Below are 20,093 nucleotides of genomic sequence, written 5' to 3' on the forward strand. Positions count from 1 at the left end.
GTCACCTGGGGAAGTATTGTACTGAATTATTAAAACAAAGGGCATGGTTATAACAATGAAAACAAATTATAACCTTAATTGTAAAATTATGTATATTAGTTATTAAATTATACAGGAGCATATAAGGCCTCTAGATGTTGAGGTACCTTAACAAGCCATTTCCTATTACATCTGTTTGAAACACCTTAAGGGCTTGGCTTCCACATATACTGACTCACTGATAAATGTATGACTTCTGAATCCAAAGCACACTCATACTTGCTAGTGCCGAGCAATTTGGGTATAAAATAGATTGACAAACTGTTTACTTGTAAAATTGCTGTTTAGTTGTGCATTCCTGTTGCAGTGAAAGGATAAACATAAAAATATTTACTTGCACTCATTCAGTTTAGCACCCAACTCACCTGCCAGTTAATCTACCACTGTTTCCTGCTAGCCCTCCACTGCCCCTTGTGTGTACTGTACTGTTCTAAGCACCTCCAAATGTTTTATGAAAGTAAGTTGTAAGAGATTCAAGAGGCCCTGTGAAAGGTGGTGCTAGGGGGGTGAAAACAGACTTTATAAAAAAAAAAATATGGGAGAGGCTGCGGTGGTAACTAATTTGGCAAGAAGACACTATTGTGGGGAACTCATGAGTTTAATACTATGGTATTGCCTTATTATAGTGATCTAATGCTGCTGTATTAAAATGGTGTTTCTTAATATTATAGACCCAGCTGGTACTCCTTACACAGGCAAAGCTATCTCTGAGTCTGTGAGAAATGAACATAGGATCAGGGTCTGTGGTAGCTAAAATATGGCATCCAACATGTTGTTTTAAAATGGACTTATCTAGAAGGAAAATGGTCCAGCAGGCAGATTTAGTACAGTTCTATACAGAGTATAACTACACCAATATAGCTCTACTGTCTTCTTTCCCAGTGAAGCATTGATTTGAGATCAGGTTTACTTGTAGTATGATAGTACCAGATTTGCAGCTTCTGTTTGCTATCAACAATTTTGCCTGTTTAAATATAGACATTTTTGTGGAAGGTCTGAAAAATTGCTTAAGGATTGCTCACTTTTGACTATATATTTTCTTGTTTGTCTTGCTTTTATAACTTTCAATGAAAGTAGCATTAAAAGGCAAACAAGTGCAGTAACACAAAGAATACCACTTAATAGTCCTATATTTTCACTTTACTTTGTTTCATGTAATCTTTTGCTCTGACACTGCCCAATAGTCATGATTATCTTCTTTCTATTTCCTGTAGGTCATAGACCCAGTGGCACCTCGGTATACTGCTTTACTGAAGGATGAAGTGGTCACTGTGAACGTTCCTGAAGCCCTAGATGAGATGAAAGAAGTGGCCAAACATCCAAAGGTTGTGCATGTATTTGTCGTCTTTTAATAACTACTGTATGGTACTGATCATGAAGACTGATGCTAGCCATAGGTTAGAGCAATTAACTGGGACCCAGGAGGGAGTGTCTAGTGTTACAATTTAGCACTAAAAATATGAGCTCAAGCTAGGGACTTTGACATCTCTGTGCTTTTCATACATTATAAGGCTAGAGGGGACCATTGTGATCTTTTCTGATCTCCTGTATAATATTTCTCTGAATTAACTTCTATTAGATCATATCTTCTAGAAAGAAAATCTAATTCAGTCTTAATTTAAAAATTGCTAATGGCGTGTCCACCAGGAGATGATCTAGACCATCCCTCGGCCTGCGCCACTTCCCGCAGCCCCCATTGGCCTGGGACAGCGAACCGCGGCCAGTGGGAGCCGCAATCGGCCGAACCTGCGGACACGGCAGGTAAACAAACCAGCCCGGCCCGCTCTGCCAGGGTGCTTACCCTGGCAGGCTGCGTGCCAAATGTTGCCGATCCCTGATCTAGACCGGGGTGGGCAAACTGCGGCCCGTGGGCCAGATCCAGCCTGCAGGATTGCCACCCCTGTGGCGCCGCGGGCCCCACGCCACTGCTGGAAGTGGCCAGCACCACATCCCTGTGCCCTCCAGGCACCACCCCCCGCAGCTCCCATTGGCTGGAAACGGGGAACTGCGGCCAATGGGAGCTTCAGAGGAGGTACCTGCAGGGGAGGGCAGTGCCCGGAGCCCTCTGTTCCCCCTCCCCGAGGGGCCACAGGGACATGGTGCTGGCCGCTTCCGGGAGCGGCACGGCGCGGGGCCAGGGCAGGCTGGAAGCCTGTCTTAGCCCCGCTGCCACCCCAGAGCCCCACCAGGTAAGCGGCACTGGGCCGGAGCCTGCAACCCGAACCCTTCCTGCACCCCTGCCCATAGCCCCTCCTGCACCCCAACTCCCTGCCTTGAGCCCCCTTGTACACCCTGCACTCCGACCCCTGCCCTGAGCTCCCTCCCGCACTCCGCACCACCTCCTGCGCCCCAACCCCCTGCCCTGAGCCCCCTCATACATTCCGCACTCCCTCCCATGCCCCAATCCCCTGCCCCAGCCCTACATTCATGGCCCTGCAGGCAATTTCCCCACCCAGATGTGGCCCTCAGGCCAAAAAGTTTGCCCACCCCTGATCTAGACTCCTAAACTCATTTTGCTTGTGACCAGAGATGGAGCCAGATCTCGGGAGAAGAGAAATTGTTCACTACCACATTTCATCTCCTCCTTATCTCTGTCCTTGCAGACTGCATGTCTTGGGAAAGGAACGAATAAAACTCTCTTGTTGACAGTATTGCAAAACCCAAACTCTAAAAAAAATCATGACAGGCCCCAAAATATAAAGAGAGTAGATTAAAAATCGTGACATTTTTTTTTTAAAGATTATATTGCATTTGAGTTATGTTGTTTGACTTTGGAGCTTTCAGGATGCATTGGGATTATATTTTCAAGCTTTTCTATTAATAAAAGCCAAGATTCTCCTGCAATCACATGACTCTGGGAGCTGGGGATTTAAGAAAGTCATGAAATATCATGACTTGTGTAAAAGTGGCAACACTGCTCAGACCCATCCCTCCTTTTGCCCTATGGAGAGAACTTCTCCCTGTTCTAGTTATGATGATTCTCTTTTAGTATATGATATGTATTGCAATTCCTTTTCTGAATACACTCATATAGAGCAGTGTGTCAGGACTCAGCTCTGTTAGCTAAGCCAGTCAACTTGTATGATAACCAACTTTTAATTTTTCTTAATACACAGAATGCTGATGTTGGCTTGAAGCCTGTGTGGTACAGTTCCAAAGTGCTGATTGACGGTGCAGATGCAGAGACTTTGACTGAGGGAGAGACTGTTACATTCATAAATTGGGGCAACATTATCATCACTAAAATACACAGGTAACAAGTGTAAGGTAGTTCCAAGTTAGAGGTTTCTGCACCTCAGTTTTTTATTGACAAGAATAGCCTTCTTGCATCTTGAAATATTAAAAGATAGCACAGATAATCGTTTTTAAATGGATCACAAAGATGCCTGTTTAATAAATAGTACATCTTACTGTAGTTCTGGGTCTGAAATCACCAGTGAGGTCAGATATTGCATAAAAATTCTTCTTATTCAGTTTACTGAAGCACTTCTGTAGATGTTGCTGTCTGTTAGTTCTTACAATATGAAGTTTAAAAAAAAAAAAAAAAGCCCATGTCACCTTATAACAGCCTGCAAATCTGCTCTGTGACTGATTCTTGGTATAAGAGCTCTCATCCTAAAAGTGAACGTATGCTCTTGCAGATTGAAAAACAAAATCTGTTTGGCTATTTAAATTACAAGGTTGCAAAAAAAAAAAAAAAAAAGTGAAATTAGAATGTGATGTAACTAACTTCAAAATCGTTGTGCTGAAAGTTTAGAAAGACGGAAGGTTTATGGAAACATGTAAGGCTTTTTTCTATGCCTTGTACAACATTTTGCTATTTATTTTTAATAAATTAAAACAATGGAAATACTTCAGAAATGCCTGCTGTGTGGTGGTTTTTCCAAAGCTTTGAATACTTCTACGTATAACCTCTTGATCTATAGTATAGAGAGGTATTAAAAAGCATCCCAAGACTCTGCTTGATGGCAACAATATACCAATCACAGATGTAAATCTAAAGTACGTCTGTCCTAGTATAGAGAAAGACTTCATCTGCTTATCCCCTTTGCTATCTCTTCATAGCAAAGTACTGATTCAGAAGTTACCAGAATAATTAATTTGCTATTTTTTTCACATAAATCCTAATCTGATCCAAAATATTTTACTTGGAATAAAAGTGAATTGGGGGGGTGGGGAACAGATTAGCCTTTTGAATATGGCCTGTAGTGATAAGAGAATGTTCTTTTCTAAGTCATTAATGTGCTTCTCAGTTTTTTAATCAAGAGAGCCTTTCAGACTCACGTGAATAGTGCAGATTGATACCTAACAATGAGATTCTCTCCCTTTTCCTCTGAAACTAAATGGCATTTTAAAAATAAATTGAAATGCATGATGACTTTAAATTAATCAGTCACATACTTGACCGCTAGTAAGGTTTTTTTAAAACAAAAATATCTTGTACGAGAATCTGTACTAGATCTTTTTTGTATCTGTTCCTGGAGAGTTCTGATGGCTAGTGAGTTACAGAACTCTGTCCTAGAAAATATATTCTTTCTAGTTCATGCACAATACATTCTAAGACTATTTTTATCATGAGCCTTTTTGATCAACAATTTCCATATTTTTGATATTGTCTTAAGAGAAATTCAAATATATACCATAATTGTTGTGTAAAAATGTGGTTTCATCACATTTTTCTGATTCTTCTGTAGAAACTCAAGCAGGAAAATCGTGTCCATTGATGCCAAGCTGAACATGGAGAACAAGGACTACAAAAAAACCACTAAGATCACTTGGCTTGCAGAGACCCCCCATGCGCCTCTCATTCCAGCCGTCTGTGTTAACTATGACCATCTAATCACCAAACCTGTCCTAGGTAAAGATGAAGATTTCAAGCAATATGTCAACCGAAATAGTAAGGTAACTCATGTATTCCCCTCTTCATCTACACGGCTTTTGCTTACTTTTTCTCCTTACCATCAGCACCAGTTTTGGGGTTTTTTTTAAAGGTGTTCGGCTGTCTTTTCCCAAGTGTTCAAGTTGCATTTCAAAGCAGTTTGAGTAGTTCTAACTTAAGCTAGATTCCATCAATCTATATTATAAATATAGATATGCTCTTCTGGGCTACAAAAATGTCTGTGGGGACAGATCTTCAGTGAAGGTAAGTCCATTTATGTTATCTGAGGATCTGGCTCATGGTTGGCATTTTGATATTAGTGAAGAGTCTTTACACGTAGCACTGTTTTGAAATAGATAAGCTTTTTATGTTGCACAACAAATTGGAAGTTAACGGAAGCTGCAACCTGATAGGAGATCAGTGTGTTTAGCAGAGTTTCATTGTCTAGTATAGTGGTTTTCAACCCCCCCCCCCACACACACACACACACAGAGTTGCAGACCTCAAAAAAAAAATTTGGCTGGAGGAACAGACCCTTTGGAAATCTAAGTTGAAAACTACTGGTCTAGCAAACAGAATAAAACATTACAGTTGAAGTTGTATAGTTTTTAGGAAGACTTTGCTTCATTGGCTCTTTTGATAAAACTTGTTACATTTTCTTTTTGTCACAGAAAGGGTTTATAGTTGCAGTCACTGGGTTTTGTATCTCGCTATCTCTGTGCAAGACACTTTAAACCAGTGGTTCTCAAACTTTTGTACTGGTGACCCCTTTCACACAGAGAGCCTCTGAGTGCGACCCCCCCCCTTATAAATGAAAAACACTTTTTTAATATATTTAACACCGTTATAAATGCTGGAGGCAAAGCGGGGTTCGGGGTAGAGTCTGACAGCTCGCGACCCCCCATGTAAGAACCTCGCGACCCCCGAGGGGTCCTGACCCCCCCGTTTGAGAACCCCTGCTTTAAACTATGTGGTACTGTTCTGTGGAGTTTCTTCCAGTTGTCACTTTTTCTTCCAACCCTGTGTCCCCGGATGATACTATGGGATCTAAACTGAGGCTCTTCAGTAAGAGAGGGAATGCATAGACACTCTGAGTTGGGTCTGTTGATGACAGTAGCAGAAAAGTAATGTGTGAAGGAATGTTTTGAGACAGTATTTTGTTCACATTCTTATTGCATAGTTAACTGAATTTTTTTGTTTTCATGCTTCAGGAGAGGGGAAAAATCTTAAAATATATTCCAGTAATTGTTCCTATTTGTTTTTCTACCTCAAGAAGACTGAGGTGTTTTGTTTTTGTTTTTAAATCATAAGAACTAAATACTGTATTAACTTTTCTCAGTATAACTTACACTGACTTCCCACCATATGTATGACTCTTTAGCCTGCTGGCACTGATGGTCTGGAAGCTCTCTTTCACCCTAGCATATTCTCAGGCTAGCACATCTCCTTGAGAGCATCTTATCCATTGGCATTGGGATTAATTGACACTTTAGCAGTTGTGAATTTGGAACATCTCTGGAATCCTTCAATGCAGCTACAATAATTCTTAGCATTATTTTAAACAATGCTCATAACAAATGGTCTTAATTTGCTTTTAACTGTTACAGCAAGAAGAACTGATGTTAGGTGATCCTTGCCTTAAGGAGTTGAAAAAAGGAGACATTATACAACTTCAGAGAAGAGGATTTTTTATTTGTGATCAACCCTATGAACCAGTTAGGTAAGCAGCTTTGTAAATAAACTCCATATATAGTCTAAGAATTGCCATTATAGATCTGTAACATCTGTTTCAATGCATTTTTGTTTTTAATATATTCACACACAAATATTGAAGTCCCTAAGGAAGAAATTTATTTTTTTCTTGACCAGCAAAAATAAAAAACATTCTAATATACACACAAATTTCTATATCTTGAATTGTGCTAGGTATAGCAGTTGCACAACTATGGCACTATATACAAATGTTAAATATAGTTTAAAAAAAATCTTAATGTCATTTTAGGCCTGTGTTTATGTTAAGCCTTCATGTATACGCGCACGGTCATCCAGGTGACATTTTCTATGAGCACAAGGAAACTCTGAAATAATGAGGGAGTCAGTTTTCCTTGTATTCATTATGAATATGTAAATCAAGAATCCCAGAGATGGAATAAAATAGGTGATTGTCTGATTAGAGAAAAGCATGTTTATATTAGGTATATACCTTATTGAGTGAAACACTGAATAGTTTTTCATCATCAGTGTATATAAGATTCCTTTACGATCCCATCCACTATCAAACACTTGATTTGTTTCCCATCTACAGAATATGCTGGCTGCAAAACCTAAAGGTCTTTAGAATGCGCTGTAAAAAAATCCAGATGGCCAAATCTGGATTTTTATGCAGAAGAGATGGGAAAGCTGCATTCAGCTGCTATTTCAACTAAATGAGATGAGAATTAGAGCCCGGAAGAGAGGGAGCTGTGAGATGGAGAAATTGTGAGAGAAATAAACATCCATTACAGTACACTGATCAATACAGAATGTGAACTGACAACATTAAGTAGTTGCAATCAGAAATGCCATTGCTTTTGCAGTAGAGTGTTTAATGAGAGTGTAGAGTAAGAAGTGGTTTTGAATATCTTTTCTCTCTTTTCCCCCCTCACTTTTCCCCCCAAACAAGTGTTTGGTAGGCATGCTGCTTGTAGTCTTTCCTATTGTCGCAGTGGCCCTAGTGTATAATGATAGTGTATAAAACATTAGTTCTTTTAATCTCTTTCGGTAGCCCATATAGCTGTAAAGAAGCCCCATGCGTTTTGATTTATATCCCTGATGGACACACAAAGGAAATGCCAACATCTGGCTCAAAAGAGAAGACGAAAGCAGAAACTGCAAAGAAAGAGGTAAATAAGGCTTTTAGGAAAGGCTTTCATAAATAACATTACTATTAAAACATTTTTTAAAGGAAACACTGAGAACTTGCTTCTGTTTTCAAAGGCTAATTCAACTTCAAAGGGAAAGTCTGTTCCACTTGTTGCTGATACCTGTATTCCAGCCTCTGCTCCATCTGAGGACCCCCTGGTCTTTTACAACAGAGTGTCTGCTCAGGGTGATGTAGTTCGTGATTTGAAAGGTAAAAAGGCTGCAAAGGAAGATATTGACACAGCTGTGAAACAGCTATTGTCCTTGAAGGTGGAATACAAGGAGAAGACAGGCCAGGAGTATAAGCCTGGAAATCCTCCTGCAGCAGCTGTAGCAGTACCAAATGTTTCTTCGACACCTCAGACCTCCATCAATCTGGACAGCAAAGCTCTTTATCATAAAGTAGCTGAGCAAGGGGAGGTGGTCAGAAAACTGAAAGCTGAGAAAGCCACTAAGGTAAGGGTTTTTTGTTGTTTTTTTTTTTTTTTTTTTAAGAAACTAGTTAAGAGACCAGTATTTCATGAATATTTGTATATTCCCAGGATGTAAGTGAACCTATGTTTTCCTCCCTAGCTTTCATTAAGTTCACTTGGGTTGGGTTTCTCTAAGACCTTTCTTCTCAAGTGTTGTTCTCCAAGTAGCACTGATATGATTAATTCTGTCCCAATAATATTTATGAGGAATGTTAATTAGGTCCCATAGATGTGAGCAGAACTGTTACATTTTCCAGATTTTTGTTCTTCTCAGAAACTGGCCCAAACAAGTCTTCCCACCCAAACCAAATACGGCATATCAAACTGGTCCCTGGCAAAAGTTTTCAATCAGAGTCTGTTTCCCTTTTTCTCCACAACATTTTTCAAAAGAAGTGATTGAATTAGGTCAACCATTTGGAATCTAACAGTTCAAGAAGGAGTTTCCCTGCTTAAAATTGTTCATAAATAAATAAATGTAAAAATTGTCAAGTACTTGCTGATTTTCTCTCTTGACTGCAGGTTTTGGTGAGTATATGGAACTATTTTGAACAACAGCAAAGCCGATCACAAAAAGAAGGAAAACTTTTGACATTTCCTACTTAATGATTAAATATTTTGGCAATTAGGCTTTCTTTGTGGCATTACAGAATCTGAATGAAGGCATATATCTACATATTGTAGCTTTAGTGGTACTGTATTGTAGAGGACTGTTGCAAATGTACAAAGCGAAGTATTTCTAATAGGCATTCTTTGCCTAGCATAGTGGAGCTCTGGTCCATGACTGGGATTCCTAAGTTCTACAACAATACAAATAAATAATATCTGAGGGTTTACTTTCAAAGGTAAATGTTTTCTTTACCAGATCTACTCAAGTTGTGGTGAACTAATAGTAATAAATAGCCTATGAATATACAATATTCAAGGTTTTGTAAACTTGGTATTACTTTTTATAAAAAAGGATCTGTTGTTCAGTCCAACTTAACTTATTCTTTCTGTCTTTCTACAACTTTCTTTTTCCCCCTTTCTCTTCCTGCTTCAGGATCAGATAGGTGCTGCTGTGAAAGTGCTTCTAACGCTAAAAGCAGACTATAAACAACAGACAGGCCAGGAATACCAACCTGGAAACCCACCTGCTGTGCTCATTCCTTCTCCTGTTCCTACTTGTCCAATAGACAGCAAATTTCTATACAGTAAAGTAGCTGAACAAGGCGAAGTGGTTCGCAGACTTAAATCAGAGAAAGCTTCAAAGGTATAATGACACTGAATACTAAAGGCTTCTTAATGGAAAGAGAGACATTCAGCTTAGTTTAAGCCCACTGTAGGTTTTGTAAAACTTGCTTCTGTTCCCATTTTCTTCTGTTCTGTATCTTCATTATTTTATTTTTTTTAATTTCAATTATCTTTAATTGAAATTAAAGATAACTATCAGTTATCTTTAATTCTCCTAAATTGTTTTATTTGGCTTCACAACAGTCTTGTGCTAGTGCATGAGAACCAGAAAGGGAAACTAACCAGATCATTTTTATTGTGCAAGCTGAATGAACTACGTAACATAGACATAAATGGGGAAAAGCAAGCTGTAGCTTTTAAACTAATCTAGAGTGGGGTGAATAACAGAAATTTGTTAGTTATTTTTTTGACAGTCCCCATTTAATACTTTTCAATTCATAATCTAACCTACTTGACCCCCAATCCTGCAATGTACTGAACGTGGTTGGACTGCTGTGCACACCTGGGGCCAAGTTGACTTCACTGGGGAGCCATGAATGTGTGAATGCTGTATGATTGGACCCTTGGTGTGTGACTTGTTGCAGTAGGTCTGACAAACAAAGTAAAATTACAAAGAGCTCACTTTTGGCCAAATCCTACTCCCCTTATTAAAGACTTGTTCGCTCCTGGGATCTGCTTGCAAGAGTCAGGCAAACAGAATTTGGCCCTAAGGTAGTGTATTACAGCAGTTATTGTAGTGCAGGGGTTCTCAGACTGGGGGTCGGGACCCCTCCAGGGATCACGAGGTTATTACATGGGGGGTTGCGAGCGGTCAGCCTCCACCCCAAACCCTGATTCGCCTCCAGCATTTATAATGGTGTTAAATATATTTAAAAGTGTTTAATTGATAAGAGGCGGGGAGGTGGTGTCGCACTCAGAGGCTTGCTATGTGAAAGGGGTCACCAGTACAAAAGTTTGAGAACCACTGTTGTAGTGCTACTCTAGTTAAGATTGTGTTATCTTTTCCATTATTTTGTTTCTACCTTTACGTATATCTTGTATTCTCTTCTTGCTTCAGGATCAAATAGATGCTGCTGTGAAAGTGCTTTTAACACTAAAGGCAGAATATAAACAAAAGACAGGTCAAGAATACAAACCTGGAAATCCACCTACAGCTCCTCCTTTTACATACTCTTCTGCTGCTACTCTTCCTTCTCCTGTATCCTGCAATAATTTGACACCCTCTAGCTCAGTAGACAGCAAAACTCTTTATGATAATGTAGCAGAACAAGGGGAGGTGGTTCGCAGACTCAAAGCAGAGAAAGCTTCAAAGGTATAATAGTGGTAAATATAGAGTTTCTTCAGTTTTAACTCTTCCACATTTTACCACTGGGTGGAAGTCTTCTACCAAGTAACCCTGAACTAATTCTCCTAAATTATTGTTCTGCCTCTGGCAGCTAAACCACCAATCCTGTATTCAATCCAGTGAAGTATTCCTGTATCTCTGAAGAGGTTTGGATTTCTGACTCCTGAGACATGCAGTTCTGAAATTCTTCTCTTAGCATCACAGTCCCACTATTTGTGAAAAGTCGGACTGGCAGGTAGACAGAGGAATCTGTACGACCAGGATGGAATTTGAGCACTGTTAATTTTAAAACAGTGTAACGTGGTGTGGTGTGGGAGAACAAAAGTTCAAACTACCAAAGTAATGAGGCTTTCCCCAGCCACAGAGTGAATTTAAAAGGAAAATCTGTTTCCTTGAGTTATAGCACCAAGAAGGAGCAAGAGAGAAAAATTCATCTGCTCTCAGAAGCCGCTGGTCTCGCTAAATGCCCTCCTTGATCTTCTGTTTCCTCCTGAAGGAGGAAAGGCTTTTTCACATTCTTCAGTGTTCGGCTATAACCCTTGTTAATAGTTTGCTGTTAACAAGATGATCAGAGAGCTCCATTCTGCTTCAATCCTGGTAGCACTCAACACTGTGTGATGGCTGTTCTTTTCATTCTTTAACCACCACACACCTTTTGCTTATGGCCAGATACAGATTGGACTCTGCTGCCTGGCCAGTTTTATTTGTTGCCTTTTCTTAGTAGAGAAAAAAGATTTTTCTTAACCTACTTTTGAATCCTCTCCGGTGACCATTGAATTTTTTTTGTCTTCCCCTTAGGATAAAGTAGATGAAGCAGTGAAACTCCTCCTTTCTCTGAAAGCAGAGTATAAAGAAAAGACTGGGCAGGACTACAAGCCAGGACACGTGCCAGCAACTCAGATATCTGCTTCACCCCAAACAACAAGCACAGAAATCAATGGCCCAGACACACCAGAAGCTAAAGCTCTGTTTAACAAGGTGGCTTGTCAAGGAGAAGAGGTCCGTAAACTAAAAGCAGGAAAAGCAGAAAAGGTAAACTTTTTAAAAACACAACTTCCTTAAAAATAATCTTAGAAGACATCTCAGTTGATGTTAGAGCAGGGCTAGTGATGTGTGTTTGCGGAGATGTCAGTCGCCGCTGGGGCTGGGAGTGCGAGCAAATGACTCTGTCCCTCTTGCTCGCTATTCAGCACGCCTGGCATGGAGGGGCAGGGCTTCCAGGTGTTTCTGAGGAGGTAGGTGTGGGGTGGGCTTTGTCCCCTCGGGCAGAGCAGAATGTAGCGGCCTGCCTGCTTAGTGGATTGTTCCCATTGTTCTTAGTGGATTTCCCCCCAAGAGTGTAAAAGTAAAACAGGTGTAAAAGTGGCTCCTTTACATTGCCAGAGTGGTATAAAGGAGCCTTATTGTAAATGACAATATGGCCTTTATGGTACTTTAGTGATTAGAACTGGTCTAAATTTTGTACTGAAAAATTCTCTTATCAAAATGTACTCCATGAACTGTTTACTAGTGACCTTTCTGGAGATGGTCAGTAGCCAATATAAATTGTGAGTTTGATTCCCTAGCCCTCACTTGCTCTTCAGTTGCCTATGATGTAATACTGAGCATATGGCTGCATATATTTGTTGACTAATAACTAGAAATAAAGCATCAAACCTAGCTACATTACTATTAGACAAAGGAGGTTTGGGGATTTTTTCCAGTGCTCCCCACTCCCATTCTCCATCCATTGTATTGTAGTTTAAATAAATTACCAAAATAATTGAAACTGGTGTGATTATGTTGCGTTATTTTGACAAATAAAAAAAGCAGCATTTTTAAAATATTGTATGCAGAATTTAATTTTTTATCGCAGAATTTCCCCAGGAGTAGAAGATGTAGCAGATATGTGTGTATATATAGAACATCTGTAGGTCCATTTACTCCTGTGATTCATATTGATTTCTCTTTATTTGCTTGTTCTTCCATGGGAATGACTTCAAATCAAAGGATAAAATAGATACAGCAGTGCAGGAACTGCTTCAACTGAAGGCCCAGTACAAGTCTCTTGCAGGAGTAGACTATAAACCTGTCTCTGCCACTGGTGTTGAGGATAAAGATAAGAAAAAAAAAGAGAAGGAGAACAAGTCTGAAAAGCAGAATAAGCAACAGAAACAGAGTGATACTCAGAAGAAAGAATATCAGAAAGACCAAGGTGGTAATGGCCTCTCCTCAGACGGTTCAGGAGAAGGTCAAGGGCCTAAGAAACAGACCAGGTAAAGAAATTAGCGATCCGTCTGCAGGAAATCTAAATTGGGAGGGCTGAACAGAGCTAAATCAAGAGCAATATTTTTAAATTTTTAGTATCGGTAGTGTGGGAATATACAAAAAAGAAATGATGCCACATTCCATTAATAATTCTTTTAATCATGTTCATTTCTAATTTATAGTTAATATAAGGAGGGAGTAAAATCCTTGTACTGTAAATTGCATACTATAAAATAAGCATAATACACTTTTGTTTTCATTACAAATATTGCATATCATTGGCAGAGATGGTGGAGAATCAGAGAAACTATGCAAGAAAACTGGATTCTGCAGTCTTAAACCTGATCTGAGCACCTAATACATGATCTACTGTCATTGACTTTGCTAGGAGTTGATGGAGCTCAGCTTCTTGCAAGATCTTGCCATTATTGCTAGTATGGTTTATTTTGGTTGAGGTGGTAGGATTAATCTTTCATTTGAAATAAAACTAATATTTTTTCTGAGGCAAAAAGCCTTCAGAAAGCAAGCAAGTAAGTTACCTTAACAGCGTCACAAAACTCTCTAGCCAAACAATAGCATTAGTGGAGCTATGAAACTTAGGGTTTAAAAAAAACAAACTTAGGTGTCTGGATCAGCCTTATGCTCTAATCAGGCTTTTATTTGGAAGTTTTAATTTCACAGCTTGAGGCATGTAACTGTGGTGCAGGGAGGGATCTAAACAGGAACAGCTGAGATTTGCATGAATGCTCCTCTTGTCCTGTTAGAGAGGGAGCATCGTGATCTGAAACAAGTTAAATTTGGGAGGGGTAGGGTTTGGAAGGATAGGGTAAAAAGGGTGTTTGCATATCACTGAAGTACCGTATATACTCATTCATAGGCCGAATATTTTTGGTAAAAAAGTGACTCATCAAAAGCGGGGGGTCGGCTTATAAAAGGGTCTAAACCAAAATTTGATGATTTTAAACTCTATGGAATCATTGAATTGAATATCTAATACATTGTCATTTTGTTTACCTGGAGCTCCCATTGGCTGGGAATGGCAAACCGCGGACACTGGGAGCTGAGGGGCTGCATGCCTGCAGACGCTCCAAGTAAACAAAACGTCCCGACCCACCAGTGGCTTACCCTGAGGGGCAGGGAGCCAAAGGTTTCCAACCCCTGAAATACAGGGTTGGCTTATGAAAGGGTCATACAGTTTTTGCTGTTTTTACCTAACCATCTTGGGGGGTCGGCTTATAAACGAACGGGCTAATGAACGAGTATATATGGTAAATATGCTTTAACATTTAACAAAAGATTTTTTAATTACATTAAAAGGGACTCTTTTCCCCAAAAAACATTAAAGCATGCAGCTTTATTGCTACCTTCACCACTTGGCAGTGACCTAAACTACAGGGTTCTGTTCTTTTAAAATTCCATAGGCTCGGTCTAGAAGCTAAAAAAGAAGAAAATCTTTCTGATTGGTTTTCTCAGGTAAGTGTGCATCACTTTGAATTAAGGAGTTGTTTCACTTCACATATTTCACAAAAATACGGACTTTTTTTTTTTTTGGCCACTCCTTTATTTTTTTTGTAATATAACTCCTGTTCCATAAGTTGCTACCAGCATTTTTCTTTAATTTCTGGACATCTGTTTCCAAGTGCTGTGTAAATTTGTGAAGCTGTATAAGTTATATAATGGTTACCTGCTTAAAAAAAACAAACCCTTATTGAATACGTTCTGGCAGTGAAACACTAAGGATCTTGGTAAGTATTTGATGGATGTTAGTTAGCAGTCTGAGTTTAGCTCAGGATGGTTTGTAAGCAAAAGTTACTATCATTTTTTATGGGTGGTCAGTGCGAAATGAGTTTGACCTTACTACTGTGCCTCAGGTAGTCCTGGCAGGGCAGCGTTTGACGGACACTGATGGGGCATGGAGGGAAGCTTACAGTACCGGATTTCTGGATAAATAGACTGTCTCTGCCACTGTCAAACTGGCGCGTTTCACCAACACTGACATTTGCCACGATTAATGAATCATGTGTTTGGTGGCCTTTTGTAGTGAGTGAAGAACACTGATCATTAAAATGGCCTATGCCTGTTTTTTTCTTAGGGTGAGGGAGCGATTGACCACCTGCATTCCCTCATTAAGATCTAAGGATCCCTTACGTTTCCCACCTTATTACTCACCTTCAAGCTCCTGCGTCGACACTCTTTATCTTTTTGGATAAAGGAACTGTGTCAAAATCCTTGCAGAACCAATTATTACCACTCCATAATTGGTCATAGATGTTATCTGTAAGTGATGCCAGAAAATATGCACTTTTCCCTGTAGTATCTGAGCCTCTACCTTTTCTGCACCAACCCCTCCATTTCTTGGGAGGAAATTGTTAAATATAATTGTTAAATCTTTGCTTACAAGCTCTCTTTGGCTTTTTTGGTTTTAAATTACAGCCATTTTAAACTGCTGATTGATCAACTTCTTGTGAGCGGGGTGTCGTTAGGTTTGAATTATTGTAGTGCTTTTTTGTGCATGCAAATAGAACTTTAATATCTTAAAAAATCTTCTTGACAGGTGATCACAAAATCAGAGATGATTGAATACTACGATGTGAGTGGCTGCTACATTCTTCGTCCATGGACTTTTTTCATTTGGGAAACCATCAAGGATTTTTTCGATGGTGAGATCAAGAAACTTGGTGTAGAAAACTGCTACTTTCCCATGTTTGTGTCCCAGGCTGCTCTGGAGAAAGAGAAGACTCATATTGCTGACTTTGCCCCTGAGGTACACATCAGAATTCTGTTTACTGCACTCATGTACTACAGCTAACTTTAGCAAAACTGTTTCTTTTTAAAAACTAAGGACAGTGCTCAGATAGATGATGTAGGCAGATATTTTTATATTCTTACAACCAGAAGCTGTGCAAACAGCTGCTGCTCCTAGTCCTGTAGGCAATGATGTCAAATATAAAACAGTAAAAAGTTTGTAAGCCCTTTTCTGATATTGTTTTTGAAGGGGGCTTGGAGGTCTACTTTCCATTACGAAGGAGGGGTGGAAAGGAATCTATGCAGGTGTCTGTCAGTTCTTGTTGGAACGATTATTTCAATACTGCTTCGATATTGTGTAATTAATGAAGGTGGTAGGGAACCTAGAGCTTTAAGATCTATTTTTATTTTAAATCAAAATAAATCAAGTTGAAGGAAACTTAATATTTTAAATGTTTAGGTTGCTTGGGTTACGAGATCTGGTAAAACAGAGCTGGCTGAACCAATTGCTGTACGTCCTACAAGTGAAACAGGTAAGAAACTAACATGCAAGTAATCAGCAGTTTCAGAATGAGTAACTGATACAGCAGAATCCTGTTGTGGTTTTGAGACCAGTTGGTGGTCTAGTAGGTAGGACACTATGGTTGAACATTGGAAAAATCTTACAGGAAAAAATTTTAATGTTTCATCACAACTTGAAACATTTCTAAATTTTTCCAATAAACTAGCTATAAGAAGTTTCATTTACACACACATTGCAAATTGTTTAAAGTTTTCTTATTTAATACTTTAGAAGGCTCTTTGACTGGAATTTTCTTTAATATTTTGAAGTTTTGGGGATGAAAGGTTTTTATTCAATTTTGCTTTTAAGAAAAGTGTCATTTTCATTGTTCATGTTGTATTTTACCTTATGAACCTTTTTTCATTAATATTCAGATTGTAAAGTCATTAAATATAACTAAGATACAAAAGTGGAGCAACTCATAGTTAAATCAGATACAGTATACTAAATTGTAATATGATTGTGTGCTATCATGAAAATGTCTTAATTAGCTGATTGTGTGTATGTATGAATCTAGATGTTCTAGTCTTAATGAAAGGCAATGATTTAATAATATGAAAACTAACTGCATGTAAAAAGTAGCTAGGTTTCCCCTTCGCCTTCATAAAGAGTCACTAAAGTAGATGTGTTTTGAGTTCTGAGGTAAGTGTGAAACCACTTCGCTTCAGACCAGCAGCAAGCCACATATTACCTGAGGAGTTGGAGCGAAGCAAAAATATTCCTTTCATTAAGGTTGTGTGTCCACTGCAGAATTTCACTTGAGTGGGACAGAAGATGTGAAAAGTGAAATCCTCACAATGGAGCACAAAGAATGTATATTATAGTTGAGACCTGTTCCTCAGATAATTAAAAATATTTTTTTTTTTGTTCTTTCCTTTTGCAGTAATGTATCCTGCCTTTGCAAAGTGGGTGCAGTCACATAGAGATCTTCCTATCAAGCTTAATCAGTGGTGCAATGTAGTGGTAGGTGCATTTAGTCAACCATTTATTTTTTAAAAGTGAAGCACATCGCAAGGAATTTGGTATGCTTGATTTTTTTTCTAAATTTATTAGGACAATCGTTCCATAAGAGATGGCATCATACCAATATTAATCAAAATATAAACAATTAATATTTTCATTATGTAATGTGTTTTGGCATGTGGGCATAGCTATATGCTATATTAATAATTAAATAAAATATTAGTTTAAAAGGATCACATTGTGAAAGTATGTTCAACTCCTTTATTTAAAAAAATCCAAACTTCTTTTTTAATCCCAGAATCTGGGATTTGCAGAGTGGCATACAAGTGAAAAATTGAGTTTTGATCAATGCCAAAGAAATAGCTTTTTAAAAAACGCAATCTAAGTAGTTCACAGTTATACTACTGAATTTGAATGGTTTTTTTTTAAAAGTTCCTTTTCTTGCCAGCGTTGGGAGTTCAAACATCCTCAGCCTTTCCTGCGCACTCGTGAGTTCCTTTGGCAGGAAGGACACACGGCATTTGCTACGTATGAAGACGCAGCAGAAGAGGTACAGAGCACTGAATGTTTTTAACTACCGTATATACTCGTTCATTAGTCCGTTCATTTATAAGCCCACCCCCCCAAAATGGATAGGTAAAGCCCTTTCATAAGCCGACCCTATATTTCAGGGGTTGGAAAACTTTGGCTCCCGGCCCGTCAGGGTAAGCCGCTGGCGGGTCAGGACATTTTGTTTACCTGGAGCGTCTGCAGCCTGGAGCCTCTCAGCTCCCTGTGGCTGCGGTTTGCCGTTCCCAGCCACTGGGAGCTGCGGGAAGTGGTGCGCCACTTCCCGCAGCTCCCATTGGCTGGGAACAGCAAACCGCGGCCACAGGGAGCTGAGGGGCTCCATGCCTGCAGATGCTTCAGGTAAACAAAACTACAATGTATTAGATATTCAATTCAATGATTCCATAGAGTTTAAAATCATCAAATTTTGGTGTTGACCTATTTATAAGCCAACCCCTGCTCTTTGATGCGTCACGTTTTTACCAAAAATATTTGGCTTATGAATGAGTATATACGGTATTATTGATCTTTGCTTTTAGCTAGTGACCTGGCTCTAGTAATAGTGCAGTATGTATACTTATTATCTCACCCACCTTGTCTCTGTTTCATATCTTTAGTTGGCCAATGGTCACTGCTTCCCAATGTACTTGTTAGTTTGCCACCCATTTTTACTGCCCCTCCCCCCTAAGTGTCTGTTTGTACCAGGAGTGCACTTTGCTACAAGAGGAAAATTAGTATCCTGTCTATTTGTTTCTCCCCAACTATGACATCATTGGGAACAGAGTGGATTTCTCATCCCTTATATCCCAAATTTGCTCCTACTGTAGAGTTTCCAAACAGTCCTTTGGTCAGTTCCTCTACAGATGTCCTCCCAGGCTTCTTTTGCAGGCTTCATCCTGAAGCCCTTACCTTTTGATGTTATTAAGTCTCCTGCCCTTTCCTAGACTCTGCCTGGACAGACTCACAGTAAGTCCCACTATTTCCTTCAGAATGATGAAAACAGACCTTTTTTACCCAGCATGGTTTGTTAGCTGCCTGCTGTTCCCATGATTGCTGGCCTGAAGTCCCAGTATTTTTTTTATATATATATATATATATTTGAGCATTGGCAGCATCAATGTGAGCTGAACATTGACCCCCTTAAGTTCACTGTGTGACAGTGTAATATCAAATTTAAATCTTTTATCTTAATTTCTTTAGGGCCAGATTTGTCCTGCTGTCTGGCTGTTTTGAGATGCTCTTGAGCAATGCAAAGCAGCTAGGATTGCCTGGCCAGTTAAGTTGGGTTTACAGCTGCTTTGCATAGCCTAAATGATGCAGAAGGGGTCAGGCAAAGTGAATGTGATTGATTGAGGGAGGGAGGAGAGCATAGAGAATCATGGATGTGCATAGGCTTGGAGTGGAATAAATGTGTTTGGAGAGGGGGGACTGTACTAGGTAGACTGGCACTACATGAAAGGGGATCTTGAGGAGGGAGTAGTCCCTGAATTGTAGCATTTTTCTATGCTTGTCTCAGCACCCCCGGTAGTGCTACCGCAGTGAACGGTGGCACCAATGCAGCACTTCCATAAGGAACCTTTCAAACAATGATGCCCAAGCCGGCACGCAGCCACAGAATCTTTAAAGAGCGATCACAGCTGGGCCAGTGAAGTGACCAATGAGCACTTGTGGCACATTTGTCCACACCTTGAGTCATTTCAGTTACACCTAGTAGAGCTATAGCATGCAATTTCTCTGTAGAGGAAGAGTGATTATTTGAGTAGATACAATTGTTAACAACTTAGCCTAATTTCAAGGTGGGTAAAAATTAATGTTTTTTTGTTTGTTTGCTTTTTAAACTTAAAAAAATTGGACTTTTTAATTTGAGTTCTTTTATTTAAATTAAATAGTTTTATTAAATTTGAAAATGACCGCCTATGTTAAAGCCTAAACTCTGAGTAGAACCTTGGAGTTACGAACACCAGAGTTGCGACCTGACCAGTCAACCAGACACCTCATTTGGAACCAGATATACATAATCAGGCAGCAGCAGAGGACCCCCCCTCCCCCCCCCAGGGCAAATACAGTACAGTATTGTGTTAAATTATTTTTAGTAGTTTACATTTTTCTTCTGCATAGTAAAGTTTCAAAGCTATATTAAGTCAATGTTCAGTCGTAAAA

General features: G+C 39.4%; 1 protein-coding gene across 1 annotated transcript in view; it reads left to right on the forward strand.

The window, feature by feature from the left end:
- The window catches only part of EPRS1 (glutamyl-prolyl-tRNA synthetase 1), a 59,958-nt gene that overhangs the window by 24,852 nt on the left and 15,013 nt on the right, over positions 1-20,093 (forward strand). Inside the window, exons 13-25 of the mRNA XM_065400476.1 lie at positions 1,254-1,364; positions 3,156-3,292; positions 4,734-4,941; positions 6,526-6,638; positions 7,683-7,800; positions 7,895-8,275; positions 11,666-11,899; positions 12,857-13,122; positions 14,536-14,587; positions 15,669-15,878; positions 16,320-16,392; positions 17,305-17,384; positions 17,833-17,934. Of these exons, the coding sequence (XP_065256548.1) occupies positions 1,254-1,364; positions 3,156-3,292; positions 4,734-4,941; positions 6,526-6,638; positions 7,683-7,800; positions 7,895-8,275; positions 11,666-11,899; positions 12,857-13,122; positions 14,536-14,587; positions 15,669-15,878; positions 16,320-16,392; positions 17,305-17,384; positions 17,833-17,934 (2,085 nt within the window). The remainder of the gene's footprint in view (positions 1-1,253; positions 1,365-3,155; positions 3,293-4,733; positions 4,942-6,525; positions 6,639-7,682; positions 7,801-7,894; positions 8,276-11,665; positions 11,900-12,856; positions 13,123-14,535; positions 14,588-15,668; positions 15,879-16,319; positions 16,393-17,304; positions 17,385-17,832; positions 17,935-20,093) is intronic.

This window comes from Emys orbicularis, chromosome 3 (assembly GCF_028017835.1).
Source record: "Emys orbicularis isolate rEmyOrb1 chromosome 3, rEmyOrb1.hap1, whole genome shotgun sequence".
NCBI classification, from domain to species: domain Eukaryota; kingdom Metazoa; phylum Chordata; order Testudines; family Emydidae; genus Emys; species Emys orbicularis.